The following is a 22,758-nucleotide window of genomic DNA, read 5'->3' on the forward strand; positions in this document are numbered from 1 at the left end:
GTTTCGCCGTAGGCACTTTACGGTGATTAGGCGTACTTGCAATGCCATTACACCTGTTTCGCCGTAAGCACTTTACTGTGATTAGGCGTATTTGCGTACTTACAGTACAGAGTACTAGTATCAATACTCGGTACAACTACCTGAGCCAACACCACTTGGACTTGGCGTGCTGCGTACTGACTGTTCTCCGTACAGCTACTAGGTACCTAGTACTAACCTACAAGCGCTGTAGTACAGAGTACTACCAAGGTACTCCGTAGGCCATTACCTCCTCCGTACCGACCTGGCAGGTACTGCAAGTGCTTGTGCTTGTGCGTGCCAAGCAACATCGTACAGAGCACTCCGTGGAGAATACGAACTTGCTCCCTGCCGCTTCAAGTACAAAAGTACTATGCAACAAAGTACGCGTACGAGTACTGTACCAACTAGTTGCTTAGTAGGTGGTAGGTTCTATCGGTAATGCAGCGCGTGTGCCTGAGCACGTCGACTCGGACCCCTAGTGCCTTAGTAGTGCTTGCACAGTGCTACAAGTGCTGTACAGTGCTGTAATGCGCCAGCAGCAAACCGTGGCATGGCCGCTAAAGCAGTCCGTCCCGCCACCACAATCCAAGCATGCATGGTGCGTGTGTACGGTGATTATTGCAGCGACAAGTTCTCCGTACACTCCCAGGCACATCACAAACAGCTACCGCCGTTGCAGGGCAGGCGAGCAACCACTGCGACGCGCGAAACGATGGTGGTCTCGAACCGGACGCAGACTGAATGAACATCTTTACTACATGCAGGGACAATTGAGCGCTCGCATCCTGCTCCGTAATTACTCGCAACTACGCCGTCACGGACATGCTCGACTGCTCTCCACAATTCAACTCGTCGGGAAGCAGCCAGTACAAAGTTGCATGGATGCGCGTCGCATCTTCATGTCGTTCCGGCAGCATCCAATGCACATAAATAGGGAAGCCACCCGGGCCATGTTGGCCGATCGGCTTGCCATTATTTCTTCATCCCATCTCGCCACTGCAGCACTCATACCTCTCTCGCACCCTATACCACCGTACCAAGTTCAAAGCAAAGCAAACGCGTCAGGATGAAGTTTGCCACAACCTACTCCTACGCCGTAGCCCTCCTCGTCGGACTGGCCACCGCTTCTCCGCTAGCCGACCCGTCCGTCGCCAGACGAAGCGTATTGACCGCTTCCGATTTCCAGGACGAACGAGTGCTGCTTGTCGGCTGCCTTGAGGATTCCTGTCAACCCGACGGGCCAGCTGCTTTCTCGAACTGGGCCACCTCGTTGGTGAGCCGGATCGAGGGCAAGGCAGACCTTGACAAGGCCTTGAAGGAGTGCAAGCGTGGCTGTGTCCGGGGCGTCTTGAGCGGTATCGGGCCGCAGTCGGGTACGGAGGAATTATTTGAAAAGGAGGAAAATGAGCAATCATGACGGCGTGAATAGGGCTCATGGCCGAAGAGAAGGCAAAGGCATTCGATTCGAGGTCGGGCCTGTCCAGAAGACTTGTGGCGAGCGAGGCGCCAAACGGGGGGTCGAGCGGCTGGATCGCTCGGTGTCGGAACGGCATCGCTCGCGCACTTGGCAGTAGGATGGTAAAGGTTCCTGGGAGTCTACTGCGAGCAATACAATGACCAAGTATAATTTCCCCTGCCGCCTATGCACGACGTACAGTCCATGGCGCTGCGTAACCTTTCGACGATGCCATCCCCCCCTGCCGGTAGGCACTTGATTAATGGCCCTCCGCTGGCCCTAGGCTTGCTGCCTCTGGCAAATCGCGCTGCAAGTACCGAGTCCGTAAGAAGCACAAACACAAGGACAGGCAAGTGCAAGTATGTAAGTGCTGGACTTGTGATAAGTGCAATAAGTACCTGTACGGAGTACTGCTGTACTTGACTAATCCTCCGTAGTCCACCACTCTGTACTGTACAACCAAGTATCATTACTCCGTACGGTGTACTCCGTACTGTACTCAGTAACACTCCGTATCCGTACTCCGTAAGCCCGCACTGCTTTCCTATCCCTTTCCACGGCCGCCCGCCCCTGTATCCGTGCTCGCATTCCCCCGTTACGGAGGAGACCCGCCTTCAAGGATCCCCCGGACCATGGGCCCCTCCCCGATCCCGGCGGCCGGGAGGTCCAAGACTCGAGAGACGGCGCAAGCTTGCTCCGTACTGGTGCCACTACCTGAACTTGGCGTGCTGCGTACTGTACAGTGCTCCGCACAGCCATTGCCGTACTTGCAAGTACCTACCTAGTACCTGTGCTTGCAAGTGACAGTAGCAGGCCTTTGCCAAGTACCAACACTGCAAAGTACGGAGTTATAGGTTAGTGCCTAATTAGTAGGTACTTGTGTGTGTACGTGCCAAGCATTGTACTCTGCAAGTAGGGAATACGAACTTGCTCCCTGCCGCTTCACGTGTACTTGTACCTACACGTACAAGTCCCTACAGTACTAGGTACTGGTGATGATGCAGCGCCTGTCCCCGAGCTCGTTGACTTGGACCCCAGTGCTTAATTACAAGTACAGTGGGGTGGCAAAAATATCGATTCAATTTGTGCCAGTGGCATCACCAAAGCTGAACCGGCACTTTTGTCGAACCGCTGTAATACGCGACGGCAAACCATGGTCGCCAAAGCACTCCCACTACGAGACGAAACGATGGTAGTCTCGAACAGGTAACCTGGACGCAGGCTGAATGAAAAAAAAATTCACCACGTGCGCAAACTACGTGCGACGAATGCAACGCCCGTCGATATACATTATCCGGTCTGCTGTAGGTGGATGATTGAGCGCTCGTATCCTGCTCCGTAATGCTCGTAACTACCCCATGCATATTCGTCTGCTCTCTACAATTCGTAACGACAAGTCGTCGCGAAGCAGCCGGTACGAAGATGCATGGATGCGGCGTCTACAGATAGACCAGGCAGGCGTCGCATCTTTGCGTACTCCGTACTTCCGGCAGCATCCAATGCACGCACATAAATAGGGAAGCCATCCGGGCGACGTTGACCGATCGGCTTGCTATTTCTTCATCCCATCTCGCCACCGCAGCACTCGTACCTCTCTCGCACCCCATACCAAGTTCAGAGAAAAGGAAAGATGAAGTTTACCACAACCTACTCTTACGCCGCAACGCTCCTCGTCGGACTGGCCACCGCTTCCCCGCTGGCCGACTCGTCCGTTGCCAGGCGAGGCGGATTTACCGCTTCCGATTTCCTGTACGAACGAGTACTGCTCGTCCGCTGCCTTGAGGATTTCTGTCAGCCGGACGGGCGGGCTGCCCTCTCGAACTGGGCTACGTCGTTGGTAAGCTGGGTCGATAATAAAGCAGACCTTGACCAGGCCTTGAAGGAGTGCACGCGTGGCTGTACCCAGGGCGTCTTGAGCGGTATTAAGCCGCAGTCGGGCATGGAAAAAATTTTCGAAAAGGAGGAAAAGGCAGAAAAGAAGGAAAAGGAGGAAAAGGCGGAAAAGGAGGAAAAGGAAGAAAAGGCGGAAAAGGAGGAAAAGGAAGAAAAGGAGGAAAAGGAGGAAAAGGAGTAATCTTATAAGCAAGGCGCCAAACGGGGGTCGAGCGGCTAGATCGCTCGGTATTGGAACGGCATCGCTCGCGCACTTGGCAGCAATACAACAGCTATAATTTCCCCTGCCGCCTATGCAAGACGTTTTAGTCCGTTGCGCTGCGTAACCTTTCGACGATGCCATTCCCGCCTGCCGGTAGGGGGTGCCGACCGTCCAGCGCCTGTGCTTAGGTACAGGTGCTTGATTGATTGCCCTCCGCTCGCCCTAGGCTTGCTGCCTCTTGGCGAATCGCGCTACAAGTAAGCCCGCGCCGGTTTCCCATCCGTGCTCGCATTCCCCGTCGCGGAGGAGACCCGCCTTGAAGGATCCCCGGAAGGACGGTAGAGAACCGGACCATGGGCCCCTCCCCGATCCCGGCGGCCCGGGAGGTCCAAGACTCGAGAGACGGCACAAGCTTGGCGGAGCGATGCTTTCGCCGCAAGTGCAGCGGGCACTTTACGGCAATTAGGTTGGGCGTACGGAGTGGTGCCGTACAGTGCTCCGTACAGCCATTGCCGTACTTGCAAGCATTACCTACTAGGTACTACACCTAGTGCTTGCAAGTAACAGTAGTAGGCCTATTGCCAAGTACCAACACTGCAAAGTACGGAGTAATAGGTACCTAATCAGTAGGCACTTGTGTGTGTACGTGCCAAGCATTGTACTGTACTTGAGTAAGTACTAGGTACTAGAGGGAATACGAACGTGCTTACTGCCGCTTTACGTGTACTTGCACCTACACGTACAGGTCCCTACAGTACTGGGTCTAGTACTAACTGGTGATGATGCAGCGCCTGTCCCTGAGCTCGTTACAAGTACAGTGGGGTGGCAAAAATGTCGATTCAATTTGTACCGGCAGCGCCGCCAAAGCTGAACCGTCACTTTTGTCAAGTCACCGTGATGGGCGACGGCAAACCATGGCCGCCAAGCACTCCGTCCCACCAACATTAGTACTACCTAGTAATCGAAGCAGAGTGCATCGGTACCCCCCTAGTATACAGCACTTACAGCGCAGCACACTCTCTACAGTACATCACCACGGCCGCAAGCGAGCACCCAACATCACGGACGAAACGATGGTAGTCTCGAACAGGTAACCTGGACGCAGGCTGAATGAAAAAATTCACCACGTGCGCAAACTACGTGCGACAAATGCCACGCCCGTCGATATACAGTACATTATCTGGTCTATTCCGTACTGTAGGTGGATAACTGAGCGCTCGTATCCTGCTCCGTAATGCTCGTAACTACCCCATGCATGTTCGTCGGCTCTCCACAGTTTACAACAGTTCGTCGGGAAGCATGCTGGTAATTACGAACATGCTCGGATACGGCGCCCAGCCCAGGCAGGCGTCGCATCTTCGTGTCGTTCCGGCAGCATCCAACGCACATAAATAGGGAAGCCATCCGGGCCACGTCGACCGATCGGCTTGCGATATCTTTATCCCATCTCGCCACTGCATCATCTCGCCACTGCACCATCTCGCCACTGCAGCGCTCATACCTCTCTCGCATCCCACGCCACCATACCAAGTCGAAAGGAAAGCAAAAGCGTCAAGATGAAGTTCGCTACGACCTGCTCCTATGCCGTAACCCTCCTCGTCGGACTGGTTACCGCTTCTCCGCTTGCCGACTCGTCCCTTGCCGGACGAGGCATGATGCTCGCTTCCGATTTCAAGGATGAACGAGTGCAGCTTGTCAGCTGCCTCGAGCATTTCTGCCAGGCCGCCGACGGGCTACCGGCACACTCGGCCTGGGCCACCTCGCAGGTGGACCGGATCAAGAGCAAAGCGGACCTCGACCAGGCCTTGAAGGAGTGCAAGCGTGGCTGTGTCCGGGGCATCCTGAGCGACGTTGAGAAGAGTCAGTAGGAAGGAAGGAAAAGTGTTGATGCCGGCATGGATGGCGGGTGGCCCGGATCGAGAGCAAAGCGGACCTCGACCAGGCCTTGAAGGAGTGCAAGCGTGGCTGTGTCGGGGGCATTGTGAGCGACGTTGGGAAGAATCCGGAGAGGAAGGAAAAGTTTTGATGCCGGCATAGATGGGCTGATGGCCGACGAGAAAGCAGAGGGATACGAGGTCGGGCCTGTCCAGAAGACTTGTGGCGAGTGATGTGGCGAGTGATGTGGCGAGTGAGGCGCCGTGTCGGAACGGATCAATACATGACCAAGTATGATTTCCCCTGCCGCCTACGCACGACGCATCGTCCATTGCTCCATGTATCCTTTTGCGCTCCCCGTCATGGAGGGCCCCCGGAAGGACGGCGAGGACAATCGGACCATGGGCCCCTCCTCGATCCCGGCGCCCGGGAGGTGAGATTCGAGAGACGGGGCAAGCGTAAGCACAAGTGCGGCATCAGCAGGGTGGACGGCGGTGCGGAGAGCTAGAAGGGCGTCATGGGCACACGCAACAAATTGTACATGTGTACGGAGTACAACCTCTTGCACTGTTGTCCATTCATTCCCAAGGCCCCGACTTGTCACGACTGCCCATGCCATCCTATCTCGGCCGAGCCCCCATTCTCGCATTTACAGAACGGGTAATCACTTACTTGCTCGCTTACGGAGCACAGCAAGCACATCCACATGTACTGTTCTCGTGCACTCTTACCTAGGTACTGTACAGTGCATGCACACTGTACGGCGCACTGCACTGCATGCTACATCTACATGCACATTTGCATGTACCTGCGTTGCAAGTGTTTTTTTACATGTAAGAAATTGCAGGTTGTACGGTTCTTCCGAGTATGCACAAGCGCTATTATTACTTGCCTAACTACACTACACGCAAGTGCAAGTATTACTCGTATCAATACCATTGCACAGCTTTCGCCGTCGGCACGTTACGGCAACTAGTCAGGTGTGCGGAGTACGGAGTACGGAGTACTTACTCCGTGCTGCGTTACCACTGGAACTTGGGCGTGCTGCGTATTACTGCACTCCGTAGTACTAACAGTACAGCTATTACTAGGTACTTAGTAGGTACTAACAACCTAATACTCCTTATTAATACTAGTACTTATCTGCACGCATTAGGCCATTACTACAGCAAGTACTCTGCACAGCACCTAGTAGGTACTCGTGCTTGTGCGTGCCAAGAATCGTACTCTGCACTCCGTAGGGAATACGAACTTGCTCCCTGCCGCTCTACATGCTTATACAACTACTCGTACGAGCGCCTGCTGATTGAGTAGGTTCTATCGGTGTAGACGGCGTGTGTCTGAGCACATTAACTTGGACCCCCAGTGCTTACGGTAGTCTAAGTATTGCAAGCCATACGGCGACAGCGAACCATGGCCGCTAAAGCGCTCCGTCCCGCCACCAGTCGTCCCGCCACCAGTGAAGCACACTCCACCTATATTGCAGTGCACAAGTACAACCGCCGCCGTCGCAGGGCAAGCAAGCAACCAACACTACGCGCGAAACAATGTGGTCTCGAACCATCAACCCGGACGTGGTAAATGAAAATTTGCACTACATGCGGCGAATGCAACAGCCGTCGACACGCAACAGCCGTCGACACGCAACAGCCGTCGGCATGCATCATCAGGCTTAGATCGACAATTGAGCGCTCGTATCTTGCTCTGTAATTACTCGTATCTACCCCGTCATGGACATGCTCGACTGCTCTCCACAATTAATAACCACAACTCGTCGGGAAGCAGCCCAGTACGAACTGTATAGATGCGGCGTCTACGGATAGCCCAGGCAGGGCGCCGCATCTTCCAGTAGTTCCGGCAGCATCCAATGCATATAAATAGAGAGGCCATCCGGGCCATGTTGACCGATCGGCCTGCTATTTCTTCATCCCACCTCGCTACAGCAGTACTCGTACCTTTCTCGCACCCTACGCCATCATACCAAGTCAAAGGAAAGCAAAGCAAAAAGCATCAAGATGAAGTTGGCCACGACCTCCTCCTACGCCGTAACCCTCCTCGTCGGACTGGTTACCGCTTCTCCGCTAGCCGACTCGTCCCTTGCCAAACGAGGCCTAATACCCCCTTCCGAATTCCAGAAGGAACAATCGGAGCTTGCCAGCTGCCTCGAGCGTTTCTGCCAGCCGGCCAACGGAGTCAGACACAGCGGCTGGGCCACCGGGCAGGTGAGCGGGATCAACAATAAAGCGGACCTTGAGCAGGGCTTGAAGGAGTGCAAGCGTGGCTGTATCCGGGGCATTGTGAAAAACGTCCAGAAGCCGGAGGAGGGGAAAAGTGTTGATGCCGTTATAGATGGGCTGATGGCCGACGAGAACGCAAAGGGATACGAGGTCGGGCCTGTCCAGAAGATTTGTTGGGAGGTGGGCGACGAACGGTGTCGAACGGATCAAGATACGACCGAGGATGAGGAGGATGATTTCCCCTAATTACCGCCTACGCACGACGTACTGTCTATTGCTCTATGCAACCTTTTGCATTCCCCGTTATGGAGGAGACCCGCCTTTGAGGAGCCCCCGGAAGGACGGCGGGGATAATCGGACTATAGGGCCCCTCCCTAATCCCGGCGGCCGGGAGGCGAGACTCAAGAGACAGGACAAGCATAAGTATAAGTACGGTATTAGTAGGGCGGCCGCCAACAGTACGACGGTAGATAGCGGTACGGAGAGCTAGAAGGGCGTTATAGGTATACGATATAAATTGTATATGTATACGGAGTACAACTACTTGCACTATTGTCCTTTTATTCCCAAGGCCCCGATTTATTACAACTGCCCATGCTATCCTAGCCGAGCCCCCATTCTCGCAATTACAGAACGAGTAATTACTTATTACTTGCTTGCTTACGGAGTACAGTAAGTACATCTATATATACTGTTCTCGTATACTTTTACCTAGGTACTGTATAGTGCATGTACACTGTACTGCGTACTGCACTGTACGCTATATCTACATATACATTTACATATACTTACATTACAATTTTTTTTGTAAGAAATTGCAGGTTGTACGGTTCTTCCGAGTATGCACAAGCGCTATTATTACTTACCTACTTACTATACTATACGCAAGTGCAAGTATTACTTGTATTAATACTATTGCATAGCTTTCGCTGTCGGCACTTTACGGCAACTAGTCTAGTGTATGGAGTATTACTCCGTGCTGTGCTAATTACCACTTGAACTTAAGCGTGCTGCGTACTGCACTCCGTACAGTACAGCTATTAATACTAGGTACTAAACCCTATAGTAGTACGGAGTACTCCTTAATACTTACCTGCACGCATTAGGCCATTACTACAGTACACTGTACAGTACCTAGTATAGTTGCTTGTGCGTGCCAAGAATCGTACTCTGTACGCCGTAGGGAATACGAACTTGCTCCCTGCCGCTCTACATACCTACCTACTAGAGTACTAGGTATTATATAACTACTCGTACGAGCGCCTACTGATCAAGTAGGTTCCATCGGTGTAGACTGCGTGTGTCTGAGCACATTAACTTGGACAACCAGTGCTTACGGTACCCTGAGTATTGCAAGCCATACGGCGACAGCGAACCATGGCCGCTAAAGCGCTCCGTCCCGCCACCACAATCCAAGCACGGTCCATATGCAGCGAGGCACACTCCACCTATATTGCAGTGCACAAGCACAACCGCCGCCGTCGCAGGGCAAGCAAGCAACCAACACCACGCGCGAAACGATATGGTCTCGAACCATCAACCCGGACACGGTAAATGAAAATTTGCACCACATGCGGCGAACGCAACAGCCGTCGACACGCAACAGCCGACGACACGCCACGGCCGTCGACACGCAACAGCCGTCGACATGCCACGGCCGTCGACACGCAACAGCCGTCGACATGCATCATCAGGTCTAGATCGACAACTGAGCGCTCGTATGCTGCTCCGTAATCACCCCCCGCATGTTCGACTGCTCTCGACGACAACTCGTCGGGAAGCTGCCAGTAATTACGAAGATGCACCGATACGGCGTCCACGTATGGCCCAGGCAGGCGTCGCTTCTTCCATCGGTTCCGGCAGCACCCAATGCACATAAATAGGGACGCCATCCGAGCCACGTCGACCGATCGGCTTGCGATGTCTTTATCCCATCTCGCCACTGCATCATCTCGCCACCACATCATCTCGCCACTGCACCATCTCGCCACTGCACCATCTCGCCGCTGCACCATCTCGCCGCTGCACCATCTCGCCACCGCAGCACTCATAACTCTCTCGCATCCCACGCCACCGTACCCAAGTCAAAAGGAAAGCAAAAGCGTCAAGATGAAGTTCTGCTCCTACGCCGTATCCCTTGTCGGACTGGCCACCGCTTCTCCGCTAGCCGACTCGTCCCTCGCCGGACGAGACATGACGGCCGCTTCCGATTTCCAGGACGAACGAGTCCAGCTCGTCGACTGCCTCGAGCGTTTCTGTCAGCTGGCCCACGGGCCGGCCGTACACGGGGGCTGGGCCACCTTGCAGGTGAGCTGGATCAAGAGCAGAGCAGAACTTGACCAGGCCTTGAAGGAGTGCAAGCGTGGCTGTGTCCGGGGCGTCGTGAGAAACGTCAAGAAGAAGCTCTCCTGGAAGGTAAAGGGGATAGACTTGTGGCCGGAGAAGCAAGAGGATGCAAGGCCGGGCCTGTCCAGAAGACGCATGGCGATCGAGCCGCCGATCCGTCTCGAGCGGCTGGATCGCGCGCAGTCGCAACGGACCGTTCGCTGTGGCGGCAGATCCCTCGAGCATCTGGAAATGGGATAATAAAGATTCCCGTCCTCTACTGCGAGCCAATACAGTACTATGATTTCAGCGCCGTGCCCGAGCACGTTAACTTGGACCCCATAGTACGGCAACGGCAAACCATGGCTGCTAGCTAGGGAACGCACCCGACACCATGCGCGGAACGATAGTGGTCTCTAGCCGGTAACCCGGACGCAGACTGAATGAAAAATTTCGCCGCGTACAGCGAATGCAACGGCCGTCGACATGAGTAGTACATCATCGGCTCTAGGTGGGCAGTTGAGCGCTCGTATGCTGCTCCGTACTCGGAATTATTACCCCGTACTTGCATGTTCAACTGCTCTCCACAATTCATGACAACTCCTCGTCGGGAAGCTACCGATACGAACATGCACAGGTACGGCCTCAACGTATGGCCCAGGCAGGCATTGCATCTTCCATCGATTCCAGCAGCATCCAAAGCACATAAGTAGGGAAGCCATTCCGGCCACGTCGACCGATCGCCATTCCATCTCGCCACTCCTCACATCTCTCTGCAGTCCTCACATCTCTCTGCAGTCCTCACATCCCTCTGCAGTCCTCACATCTCTCTGCAGTCCTCACATCTCTCTGCAGTCCTCACATCCCTCTGCAGTCCTCACATCTCTCTGCAGTCCTCACATCTCTCTGCAGTTCTCACATCTCTCTGCAGTCCTCACATCCCTCTGCAGTCCTCGTACCTCTCTCGCACCCTTAAAGGAAAGCAAAAGCGTCAAGATGAAGTTGGCCACGACCTGCTCCTACGCCGTAACCCTCCTCGTCGGACCGGCCACCGCTTCTCTGATAGGCAGCGAATCGTTCTTTGTCAAAAATAACTTGCTGACCGCTCCCGATTTCGGGATGCTACGATTGGAGCTCGCCAGCTGCCTCCGGGGTGCCTGTCAGCCGACCAGCGGGATAACCTTGTTCGGGACCTGGGCCATCTCGCAGGTGAACCGGATCAAGAGCGAAGCAGACCTTAACCAGGCCTTGAACGAGTGCCGGGGTGGCTGTATCCGTGGCATCGTGAGCGACGTCGAGATGCTGGGGACGAAGAAGAAGACGAAATGTGGGAACTAGCGTGGATAGGCTCGTGGCCGACGAGACAGCAAAGGGATGCAAGGCCGGGCCTGTCCAGAAGAGACTCATGACGAGCGAGGCGCCGAACGGGGCCGGGCTCCTGGATCGCTCGGGGTCGGACGGATCGCTCGCGCACTTGGCAGCAGCAGGACAGTAAAGGTTCCCGTCCTCTACCGAGTACTGCGAGCAATACATGACCATGATTTCACCTGCCGCCCACGCACGACGCACCCATCATCGCTCCACGTGACCTTGCGATGATGCCATTCCCCGCCGCTGGTAGGGGCACCGACCGTCCAGCGGCAAGTAAGTGCTTACATAAGTACGTACGTACATCACTTACCGCACAGTGCAGGTACCCACCCTGTGCTCGCTGCCTCCTCGCGAGGCGTGCCACGAGCCTGCGCCGGCTTCCCATCCTTTCCGCACCCGTCCCCGTCCGTATCCGTGCTCGCATTCCCCGTCACGGCAGGCCGAGGCATGAAGGAGACCCGCCTTCGAGCCATCCCCGGCAGGACGGCGGGGACAATCGTCCGGACCATGGGCCCCTCGCCGATGCCGGCGGCCGGGAGGTTGCGTGCGTCGAGACTCGAGAGACGGCGCCAACTTGGAGCGATGCGTCGTTTGCTTCCCCGACGAGCCGCCTCTTTCATCCGTCGAGTCTTTGGCCGAGGCAGGCCAGTTGCCGGCGGTGCGTGCGGGAACCAATATGGAATGCGGTTTGCGCATTCACTTGGCCATGATTCGAGCCAGTCTTGTCATGTGTTGTTGTAGGCACGTCGTTGTATGGATGCAAGATTTTTCGGCACGCTACAGTCATACTTACTTAAGTACTTGTAGGTACGGAGTAAGTATATGGGCAGTACTCCGTATATGGGCAGTACTCCGTATATGGGCACGTAATAATTATATTAGCAGGCTGCAGACTCGAGTGTAAGTACTTACTGTACGTGTGCTTGTACATGTACTTGTATCTGTACTTGCAGTACGTGTTTGCATTCATATAACACAAGGACTATTCCCATCTCACGCAGATACTTTGTATCCGTACATTTGCATGACTGTACCTGTGCGGGGTACAAGTATGTAGGTGTACAAGGACGGAGCACATGTACCCCTGTGATCAAGTACAGTACTTACTCAAGTAAGTACTTCCTTGTACTCCGTACGGAGTGCTCCGTTCTCGATACCTGATTATTAAAAGCGATCGACGCTGGATCAAGTAAAAGTAATCAAGCATTGGACTCTTGCAAGTGTGTATTGTGCCCGAGTGCGATTGGACATGACGGACGAATTGGGCTCTCATGCGCAGTACTGACAAGTACAGCAATTACTAGTAATGGTGTACAAGTACTTGCACCTAGTATTACAACCACTTGAACACTCGCCTGTAGTTGTACTTGGTACGTACGCACCCTGAGAACGGTGCAACTTGCAGCACATGTGTATTCACGGATGATGGATTCTGTCCATGTGTACGTAAATTCCAATTTGTCACGATTACCCATGCCATCCTGCCCAAGTATCTCGGCCGAGCTCCCATTCTCCCATGTACGAGTAATTAACACTTGAGCGCAGCAAGTAAGTGCTTCGTTGCGCAAAACTCAAGTGCACCTATGTACATGTACTTGCTTGTACCTTTCACCCAGTACTTAAGTGCTTGCACACGGCACTGCACGCTACTTACTACTTACAACCAAGTACAGTACATGTACGGTTGCAGGTAATGCAAGTACTCGCTTGCTTACGTTATAAGTCGTGCTGGTGTGTACTTGCGGTTCTTCCGAGTACAGTATGCACAACCAATAATACTCACAGTACTTTTAAGTAGTTGCGAGTAAGTACAGTAGTTGTTCGCTTCCCAACCCAGCTCCGGGTCCCGATCTCGTAACCGAATGGCCATTTCAGTCCTCTTCATCGGTATTACTGTCGTAACGTAATAATTCATGGGCGCATCTTGTGTACCAAAGTGCAGGTGTATTTCCATGTACAACGTCCAGTGCAAATGCACACTCACTCACCCGCATGTACTGTACTTCTACACTTACTCATGGCAGCTAGTGCACCAGAGGTACTTGGATGTACCGGGTACGGCGAGCCCCTAGCTTCGGCACTTGCAAGCACTCAGGTACGTACTGTAGTTGTACAGTAAGTATAGTACTGTGGTTGCAAGTACAGCACTGTGGTTGTAAGTACTCCGTACAGCACTGTGGTTGCAAGTACTGTACAGTGGTACAGTGGGGTGGCAGAAATGTCGATTCAATTTCCAAGTTAGGAGTAGCGCTACCAAAACTGAATCGTCACTTTCGTCAAGTGAATGTACCATGCAAGTACAGTATTAATTCGGAACAGTTGGACGGAGCACTGTAGGTGCACGCTTACTGGCCATGTATGTACATGTATGTACATCTTGTACATCTTGTACATCTTGTACATCTTGTACATCTTGTACATCTTGTACATCTTGTACATGTACTTACTCCCTACCCTGCTGCCCAATACCGCATGCCATGCCTAAAACGCACTTGTACGTAAGTACAGGCACATGCAAGTGTACCGTCAATTATAACAAATAATACTATCATCGTGCTAACCCTTCGTCGCGCGTCAACAAACGACGCATGTCCCTGTTCATGGATATCGATGATGAAGCAAACCCGGAGAGACGGTACGTGTACATGCACTGTACTTGCAGTGATTGCAGTTATTACTTACTCGCACGTACTTGCAGTGATTGCAATTAATACTTACTCGCACGTACTTGTCGTACCCTGCAAGTTTGCAGCGTGGGGAAGCCCATGCAAGTGCTCGCACCAACCTGTGCGGTGCTTGCTGGTCCCCATCGCCGCCGTGGTAGATGAACAAATAAATAAATCAATAAATAAATCAAGGGACCTGCGCCGGCCGGAAGCTGGTGCTCCTTTTTGCCTTCACTTCTCTCGCCCGTCGTTCGCCGACCTCCTCGCCCCCCCCCCCCCCGGCATCCCGACAAGATGCACGTCTCACATCTTCGCTCCGCCTGGATCGTCTCGACCGTCCTTCTCGGCGCAACCGACGCCGCGTCGGCGGGGGTGAGGAATCGTCCATCCAACTCGCTGACGAGGAAAATGCTGACCATGGCCATCGGTCGAAGCAGAAAAGAAAGTTTCAGCTCGGAGCCAACATCTGCTCCGGCTTCAACACCGTTTGTACCGGAACGGACCTCGCCTGCGGGAGATATTACGACAACCAGCAGCTCCACAAGGTCGTGTACGCGAGCCAGGACGATTGCTTTCGTGACCATGGCCCGCGTCCGAGGATATACAAGCAGTGGTCACCGCCCCGTGGCGCTTGCGTAGGTGCGAGCGAAAATTGCTTGGGAACCGACGAAGTCTGCGGTGCCATCACGAACGCTACCACCAGGCACACCTGCTTTCGCTTCCGGACAAAGGGGCCCTGGCTGCAACCGAATTCGCAACGATGCGCCCAGAAAATCTCGGAGCCGTGCAAGGGCACGGCCGAATGGTGCGAGTTGAAGGCCGAGTCGTACGGGTCGGTGCAGGCTTGTCTCAATCAACGACTGCCGAGTTCATCGGCACCCTCTTGGTTCGATCCAGATGCCGCCAAATGCGAGAACGCTACGGCGGAGGCATGCCTGGGAACGACCGAGCTCTGCGACAGGAATGCCATGGTGCAGGCTGCCGCCGGTTTGGGGGGCAAGAATATGCAACTGTTCAACGACATGATGAGCAGCGTCCCCATCAGAGTTACGCCCAGGCTGCAGGATGCATGGAGACAGTACAACGACGACAAGGACGACTGCATAGCCGCACGAGGGCGCGTGCCCTTCTCCGCCATATTCTCCCCCCACTGCGATGGTGACCTCGCTTCCGAGGAGTGCAGGGGAACCATGGCCTGGTGCGAGGACGACTCGAACAGAGGAGACATGTCGGTGGAGGAATGCTTGAAGAAAAGAAGCACGAAGCCTGCGAAGCTCAGCCCATGGTTCTACCCCCAGTCCTGCTCCGAGGCAAGTGAAATATGCCAGGGATCGGAGGGGGTATGCAGGAAGACGGTGCCGGCGGCGCAGCGCGCTGATTGTTTGGCCTCTCGAGATACGCCTTATTGGCAGTGGAAGACTCCGGGAACCAACTCGTCCGATCCTCTGGTGCTCGAGCTCGACTCCGGATCGGAAGAGTATTGCCACTACCACTACAGCCTCATGGACTACGCCGACGAGTTTGAATGTTATGCGGCGCGCGGCCAAGACTATCGGGAATTTTCCAACAGCATCTTCGCCGCCGTCGTCCCCATCGCGGAGAAGGCCGTTTTGGATGGTGGCGCCAAGGTGTTGCAAAATGCAGTTCTTCGGGAACTCGTCGACAACGGTGCCATGGCTGACGATGCGGTGGACGTGGGGAAGGATGAAGTGCGCCGATACGTGAGCAACATCCAGTCCAAGGCCGACTCCATGGCCAGAAGGCTCGTCGAAAAGGCAATCAAGGATCATCAGGCTCGTCGAAAGGGCGGCCAGTGAAGGAGCATCGGCCTAATAACCATACCACGAGGCAGTGGCAGGGTCCGCCCGTCGGTCGTCCGCCCGTCATCCGGTCCGTCATGTATCATGCACGCTAGACTATACATGGCCCCTTGGGATTAATCGACTACACATGGCCCCTTGGGATTAATCTACCGTGTCACGTACGCTTCACACGTCCACGCCGTGCCTCGTCAAACGGACGAGGAGATGGTTGCCCGTCGGGCCCGAGAGGAACTTCAAATGCTGGTCCGTCAATTGGTATATACGCCGATCTGATGATGCCTTCTTTCTTCTCAGTATCGGACAGTGCGTAGGAAAGTGTACATGTTCCTCCGTTCCAGGTGCTGCACGTGGGGAGGAAGAAGAAGAAAGAAACGTTTGCCAAGCCAACGAGTACCACGGCATCTGACTTGCCGAGACGTGACGTGACTCCGTTGTGCCTCGTTCCGTTGCGCCTCGTTTTGCGTTGCAAAAAAACAAAAGAGAAAAAGGGCCGCCGCCGCCTCGGACACAGGATCCGACGTCCATGGACAGGATCGTGCGCAGTTCGTCGTTCCTGACGCGACTCCGGCATGCGCGTCACCACCTGTCGTCTCATGCGAGCCCAAGGAACAGCATGGCAAAGGTAGAAAGCATCAAGGCGGCGGCGGCGACGGCCTGCACCCGTCTCGCGGACCCGCTCGTGACGACGAGCTGCGGCTCGTACAGGGTCGGCTGCGTCGAGTTCGTCGTGCCGTTCCAACAGTACCTCGAAAAGCAGTCGACGCACTTGGCCGGAACCTTGGTCTTCGTACGGCCGAAGCTGCGGGCCAAGATGGCGCATCCGACGCAGGCGGGCCAGTTGGCGTCGACCGTGGCGTTGGCCATGGTCGCGACGTTGTACCCGTTCTGCACGATCTGGTCCCGCTCCGTGTCGGTGTAGGAGAGGTCAAAGGTCGAGACGTTGGAGAGGAAGGTGTAGGGTGTGTTGGGGATGTAGACGACGAGGGGCGTCGAGGAGTTGTCGCAGCCGAAGAAGGTCGGACGCCGGTTGAGGCCGAGATTGACAAACGTGTTCTGGTCGGGCACGGGCGGGAAGAGGGTGTTGTTGGCGGGCGGGTCGTTGCCGTTGGATCGGGCGTACGTGGCCACGAGGGCGGTCCCGTTCGGCCACGACGTGTTGGTGTCGGCGGAGCCGTCGATGGCGAAGATGACGTCGACGCGTCTCGCCTTGAGGGTGAGCGGATGCAGCGGGATGTTCTCCAGGGCCTCGCCGCCGTCGACGAGGGTGAGGAGGGAGGCGTTGGCGTTGATGTTGCTGCCAGCGCTGAGCTTGTAGAATGGATTGGGCCAGCTCGCAATGTCCCGGTTCTCCTCGCCGATGTTGCCGAGACTTTCGTTCAAGGCGTTGAGCAGGAAGTCGGGCCCGGCCGAGACCTTGCCGAGCTGGAGGAAGGCCTGGTTGAAGAGGGAGGAGCTGGTGCCCATGACGAAGCCGGCGTTGTCGACGCCCGTGACGCACTTCTTGCCGCCGCCGCCGACGACGCCGTCGCTAAAGTTGGAGCCGACGTACTGCAGGGGCGCGAAGAAGGAGGCGCCCGTGTCGTAGGAGCCCATCTCCCACGGGTTGAACTCGAAGATGGTCGAGTTGGGCGCTATCTGCAGCTGCCCCGGCGCGCGCTCGATGGCGACGATGAGGGGCATCGGCGTCTGGGCCTGGGAAAAGTCGGACGAGTTGGCGATGGAGGAGAAGGTGAAGGCTGGAGGCGACGTCATGCTCGGTCAGCCTCGGGTGATGGGGTGGGGATCGGACGACGCACCAGGCCCTCCATCGGTGGGATTGACGAGCTGGTAGGACAAGGCCCTGCCCCAGTAGTCGGTGATGGTCGTGTTGAAGCCCGCGTCCGTCTTGGCCTGGACGCTGTCGCGCAGGGCCCGGTAGTATTGTCCCGTCCGCAGACCTTTCGGGCCTAGCGAGCGAGCGAACGAGGTGAGCAGAGGGCAGGCAGGGCGGCGGGAGCCGTGGGAGAGGGGAGGAGGCGAACCTTCGAGGATGGAGTCACCAAACTGCCAGAGGGTGCTGAGGAAGCCGCTCGTCGAGGAGACGATGGACTGGACCGTGGTGAAGTTTTGGACGAAAAGGCTTCCGACGAGCCAGCTGCCACCGGAGAGGCCGCTGAGGTAGGTCGATGCCTGGAGGAGGCCGGCGAGCTGGCCCTGGCCGGACGAGTGGGTTGTGCGGTCGTCAAAGGCGGCGAGGGCACCGGCGCCGTTCATCAAGGCCCGGTAGCCGCCGCCCGAGACGGCGATGCCGATGCGGGGGAGCGAGGCTTCGGCGACGTCGGCGTCGACATCCTTGACGATGTTGTCGATGTAGGCGTTGACGTCGATGTCGCCGATGTTGACGCGGCCGAGGAGGGTCTTGAGGGCCGAGACGATGTTCCGGTCGCGGACGGGCAACCACGCCGTCTCCTCGGCCGAGAGGTTCGTCGCATGCCGGATCGTCGGCACGGGCGACGGACAAGCGACCGAGGACGGGGCGTAGCTGGCGGCCGCGCTATCGTCGTCATTGTCCGCTCGCTGCTCGACGACATGTGCTTGCACTGGGACGAGGACTGTGGTCGGGGACGAGATTGATTCAATTGTCAGCCGACTCAGGCCCCACGAAAGTTGATGCTCCCTCGCTCTCGCTCTCGCTCTCTCCTTCGTTCTTTCCCCGCGCCTCTCCGATTTCGGACGCAGCAAGGTAGACGAGACAGGAAGGCTGGAGGGGGGGATGACGTCACATACGGGCCAGCGAGGGCAGCAACGCCGCCAAGAGGATCATCGGTCGCGGAGCCAACATGATGAGGTGCTGCGGACCATGGATGTTGATGGGAACTGGGAACGGAACGGCTCGCTCTCGTCGGTATCGGTGGATGATGCGTGAAAAAAATGGATGGAGCATGAATAAATGGACGGATGGGAGGAAAGGGGGTCATCGACGGTAGGCGGGCGAGCCAGCCGTCACCGTTACCCGTTTCGAGACGGAGACAAGCGAGACACAAGCAAGCTGGGAAAGGGGGGGAAGGCGGTGGCGCCTTGGGTTGATGAATGAATTGTTGTTTAATTAGCCTGCACACACATCACATACCTGTGCAGGTATGCTCTGGTGCAGCCCATGTCTAGAGTTTACACCTACCAACCGCATCGCATGTAGTTCCCGTCGGCCTGTACTTTGCATTCTCCCGAGCGAGCGTACACGATGGCCTCCGAATTATGGGAGGCAGGTCGAGGCAGGTACGCGAGGTAGGGTGGGTGCATCGGCGGAAAGTAGGTTGGGCGAGGAGCAGACTCTGTCGGGAACAGGTTATCGACGATGGCGCCGTCGGGAGCTACACTCCATGAACGGAGCGCACATGGACACTGTGCGAACAAAAGCTGCGGCTCGGTCGCATCATGGCAACGTGAAAGTAAGGTGGGTGGTGATGGCTAACGAGGTGGGTGGGTAGGTGCACCACAGGTGGTCGTCGGAGCACGAAACGTCGACGTCGTTTGCCGGTGCGGCCAAACAAATTCCTGCCGTGACAAGGTTCGCTCCGGCGGCTAGTGCGTGTGCAGGTGGGAGGGAGGACGGAGAGCTTGGAGGGAACTAGTCCTTGGCCGGCTTCGCGGGCGCTGCTCGAGCACGTCAGCGTACGGGCCATTTCGCTTCGGCGCCGGGGCAAGTGGAAGAAGCGAGGGGGTCGACGGAGCAAGCAGATGGGGAGGGCGGGCGTCGCTCACCGAAGACGAAGACGGCGACGGCCTGTCGTCCGCTGCCGCCGAGGACCTCGACGCCAAACTCGGCCGTCTCGGACGAGTGCTCAAACTTGTTGGCGCCGACGACGGGCACGTCCCAGTTGAGCGTGACGAGGTCGTTGGCACCGTAACCGACGATGCGGTACTGGGCAGAGCCGGCGATGCCCGCGCCCACGTGCCGGGCCTTGCAGCGCCACATTCCGCTCTCCCCAGCCCTGATCTCCTGGGGCGGTTGCGACTCGGCCGAGTCCGTCATCCACTCGCCCTGCTCGAGCTGCGGGGATTGAGCGTCAAGGCTGAGCTCCTCGTTGGTGTGGTTGAGGACGACGACGATGAGCTCCATGGCCGCCATCGCGTCGCTTCGTCGGCTGGTCCGTCGGTGTCCTGGCTTGCTTGCCTGCCTTTGGTCCCTCGCTTGCCTTGTCGGCGGCCGGGTCGTACCCTGTGGCGTGGGATATCCGCACGGTAGATTTGCAGCAGCTGTCTCGTACCGGAGCGTGCAATCAATCACTCTGGGAGGTATGTATGCATGTGTATGCGTGTGTATGCGTGTGTATGTGTGTGCTTGTGTGTGCTTGTGTGTGTTTGTGTGTGCTTGCGGGCGTTTGTGGGCGTTTGTGGGCGTTTGTGTTGTTTGTGTGCGTCGGTGGGTGCGTACGGGGGTGAAGAGTGACGTGCAGGGGCGGGACCTGAGACTTGCTTGTCGACAACCGCGTACCTGCCGTCGGCCAATATGGGGAGCGGCTTCCCGCGACTACTTAAATACCAAGGAAAGCGTCGGGACGGAGCTAGTACGGATCGATGGATGGCGGCAGGAAGGCAGCTTGTGGCTGACGTTTTGGATCGCTCTCGGCCGAACGGAGCACGATGGCGGCAGCGGCAAGGTCCCTCTCGCCAACTGCTTACGGAAGGATCGAGTCACATGCCAGCAACGCCACGAATGCGGCTGCCGCTGTCGTGGAAACGCAGAGCAGGTGCGAGGAACAAGAGTAATGCAGGTGCGAGGAACAAGAGTAATGCAGGTGCGAGGAACAAGAGTAATGCAGGTGCGAGGAACAAGAGTAATGCAGGTACGAACGAACGGTCGACGACAAGAGGAAGCCGCAGGCGACCCCGCAAGCGGCCTCTGGTCCACCCCGCGCCAGGGAAGAAGAGCCGCCAGCATGGACGCTCGCTGCTTCGAAGCAGGAAGCCTAGGAGTGCCAGAGCGGAGGAGAAGAGAGGCGGGCCAAAGGACTGCTTCCTCTCCTTTCGACCTTGTCAATCCATCCGTGTGGTGTGTGCAGCACAGCAAGCACGGCACAAAGTAGCCACGACGAGCCTACGCCAACGTATGCACAGTACGTGTGCCGCACAGAAAAGCGCATGCGAGCATACGGACGATGGTGAGGCTATGCGTCGCTCCTTGCGGCGAGGGCCTGCTGTAGCAACTGTAAGTACGGACACGGCAGCGGCAGTGTGCCCACGCATCCATCTGCCCGTGCGTGCGGAGCACTCGGTAACAGCGTCCAGGTACATGTACATGCGCCCACACCGACAGCTCATGCATGCACTGTACTTGCAGTGGAGCGTACGCTTCCAAGCATGTGCAGAAGCTCGCCTTCAGGCACGGCTGCATTTCACCCACCTGCATTTCACCCACTTGCATTTCACCCACCGTCGCGGGAGGCTGCCAAAGTCGCACCAGCGTCAAGCAGGCCAGCACATGCGTTGTGCGCAGCATGTACGCGTCCGCAGTGCGAGGCGAGTTGTCCAGGCACACCTTCACGTTGGTTGTGCCTCTGTACTCCGTATTGCCGTACGTCTTGTCGGCCGTGCTGGTACTGATACCCACAGCCGTTAGGCGGTACGAACCTTCTGCCCGTCCTAGGCCCGGCCGAATGCCAGTGACCTGACCATTACCTACTACCCTTCAGCACAGCACCGAGTACAGTCTACCGTCGTGCACTACGCCGAGGCAGCCGGAGACTTGGTGCAAGCACGGGAGAGCTTGCGATCGATGGCAGTCCGAAGCAACGTGCCCAGGTCGGACCTATCGTTGCAGGCTGCCGCCTTACTGTGTTGTGTCAATGACAATACAGGGCCTGAAATCCTTTTGCCTGTCCGACCCTGATGGCCTGTTGTTCGCGCCAACCAGTGGAGAGCATCAATGTCGGTGCCCTCTGACTGCCTCCACCACACTGGCAAACAAGGGCATGGCTGCTGATGCAATCAGCTGGATGCTGCCATGAGGAAAGGCAAGTACAACACAAACCATGGACGGCATGGCACTGCTATCCGGATTGTGCTTGTCCAAAAGTACTGTTGCTGTATTACCGTGCTCTATACGTGCAGCATATTGGCTGCAAGAGCTCTGTCGCGCCGACGCGTCAACGGGCCTGAAACGGGGTTAAAGTCCGGGTAGTTGGTTACGTAACGGTGTCCACGTCTGCGCTTATTTAAGCAGGCACAGAGGACACCTAGTGGTTGGCAACAACATCATCAAGAAGAACACCAATGGATTGATTCTGCCTTTGCCTCTGTTGCATCATACTCCGTAATTGGTAGATATTCATACATACTTGATGTGCTCCGCAAGTATGTCCATGTATTTACTGTACTTGCTGCACAAGTGATGAAGCAGTATTGATTGCGGAGTAATGATAACCAACCTGTTTACGAACCGAATTCCCCCCCACCCTTCTGGTGTGCGAAGCAACCGTCCTCGAGCATCACCACCATGCTTGCTGATCTTGTCCGTCATGGCCAGACTACTGTACTGTGGGCGTACATGCCCATTTATTGCACCGGCACGAGAGTGCCCTTGTATTTGTAGCCGTTCCTGGATGACTTGCACAAGTAATCCGGCCAGGCGCGTCGATGTCGGAATACCAGTACCAAGCATTACATGTACAGTAAGTACTGTCCGGAGCCTTTGTCAAGGATTTCGACTTTCGGCCGTTGCGCTCAAGTAATCGAGTATCTACTGTGCGTGCGAGCACTTGCTTGGCAATAATTCATTGTCATAATCGTACGTAAACTCCGTACTTGTGGTGCCAAACGTACTGTACATGTACTTACCCATGTTGCAAGTTCCTTGCGTGTATTGCCAAAGTAAGACTTACAGCCTCCTACTACTAGCACATGTACAGCC

General features: G+C 56.0%; 9 protein-coding genes across 9 annotated transcripts; 6 read left to right on the forward strand and 3 right to left on the reverse strand.

Moving 5' to 3' along the window:
- Positions 1-1,087: 1,087 nt before the first annotated feature.
- Positions 1,088-1,438, forward strand: DCS_05641 (uncharacterized protein; the record flags this gene model as incomplete). Its single annotated transcript, XM_040802943.1, has 1 exon — positions 1,088-1,438. One exon carries the CDS (start codon positions 1,088-1,090, stop codon positions 1,436-1,438), a length of 351 nt encoding a protein of 116 aa, XP_040657976.1.
- Positions 1,439-3,107: 1,669 nt separating this feature from the next.
- Positions 3,108-3,551, forward strand: DCS_05642 (uncharacterized protein; the record flags this gene model as incomplete). Its single annotated transcript, XM_040802944.1, has 1 exon — positions 3,108-3,551. The coding sequence occupies one exon, from the start codon at positions 3,108-3,110 to the stop codon at positions 3,549-3,551; it is 444 nt and encodes a 147-aa protein (XP_040657977.1).
- A 1,577-nt stretch (positions 3,552-5,128) lies between these two features.
- On the forward strand, positions 5,129-5,440 carry DCS_05643 (uncharacterized protein; the record flags this gene model as incomplete). The annotated part of the gene is made up of 1 exon (XM_040802945.1): positions 5,129-5,440. One exon carries the CDS (start codon positions 5,129-5,131, stop codon positions 5,438-5,440), a length of 312 nt encoding a protein of 103 aa, XP_040657978.1.
- A 2,022-nt stretch (positions 5,441-7,462) lies between these two features.
- On the forward strand, positions 7,463-7,930 carry DCS_05644 (uncharacterized protein; the record flags this gene model as incomplete). The annotated part of the gene is made up of 1 exon (XM_040802946.1): positions 7,463-7,930. One exon carries the CDS (start codon positions 7,463-7,465, stop codon positions 7,928-7,930), a length of 468 nt encoding a protein of 155 aa, XP_040657979.1.
- A 1,863-nt stretch (positions 7,931-9,793) lies between these two features.
- DCS_05645 (uncharacterized protein) lies at positions 9,794-10,386 on the forward strand (the record flags this gene model as incomplete). Its single annotated transcript, XM_040802947.1, has 2 exons — positions 9,794-10,225; positions 10,276-10,386. The coding sequence occupies 2 exons, from the start codon at positions 9,794-9,796 to the stop codon at positions 10,384-10,386; spliced, it is 543 nt and encodes a 180-aa protein (XP_040657980.1).
- Positions 10,387-11,131: 745 nt separating this feature from the next.
- Positions 11,132-12,406, reverse strand: DCS_05646 (uncharacterized protein; the record flags this gene model as incomplete). Its single annotated transcript, XM_040802948.1, has 4 exons — positions 11,132-11,517; positions 11,691-12,101; positions 12,293-12,321; positions 12,378-12,406. The coding sequence occupies 4 exons, from the start codon at positions 12,404-12,406 to the stop codon at positions 11,132-11,134; spliced, it is 855 nt and encodes a 284-aa protein (XP_040657981.1).
- Positions 12,407-14,340: 1,934 nt separating this feature from the next.
- On the forward strand, positions 14,341-15,863 carry DCS_05647 (uncharacterized protein; the record flags this gene model as incomplete). The annotated part of the gene is made up of 2 exons (XM_040802949.1): positions 14,341-14,418; positions 14,484-15,863. The coding sequence occupies 2 exons, from the start codon at positions 14,341-14,343 to the stop codon at positions 15,861-15,863; spliced, it is 1,458 nt and encodes a 485-aa protein (XP_040657982.1).
- A 597-nt stretch (positions 15,864-16,460) lies between these two features.
- On the reverse strand, positions 16,461-18,690 carry DCS_05648 (lysophospholipase Plb1; the record flags this gene model as incomplete). The annotated part of the gene is made up of 3 exons (XM_040802950.1): positions 16,461-17,605; positions 17,666-18,460; positions 18,636-18,690. 3 exons carry the CDS (start codon positions 18,688-18,690, stop codon positions 16,461-16,463), a joined length of 1,995 nt encoding a protein of 664 aa, XP_040657983.1.
- Positions 18,691-19,515: 825 nt separating this feature from the next.
- DCS_05649 (uncharacterized protein) lies at positions 19,516-19,977 on the reverse strand (the record flags this gene model as incomplete). Its single annotated transcript, XM_040802951.1, has 1 exon — positions 19,516-19,977. The coding sequence occupies one exon, from the start codon at positions 19,975-19,977 to the stop codon at positions 19,516-19,518; it is 462 nt and encodes a 153-aa protein (XP_040657984.1).
- Positions 19,978-22,758: the final 2,781 nt, after the last annotated feature.

Source organism: Drechmeria coniospora, chromosome 02, assembly GCF_001625195.1.
Source record: "Drechmeria coniospora strain ARSEF 6962 chromosome 02, whole genome shotgun sequence".
Taxonomy (NCBI): domain Eukaryota; kingdom Fungi; phylum Ascomycota; class Sordariomycetes; order Hypocreales; family Ophiocordycipitaceae; genus Drechmeria; species Drechmeria coniospora.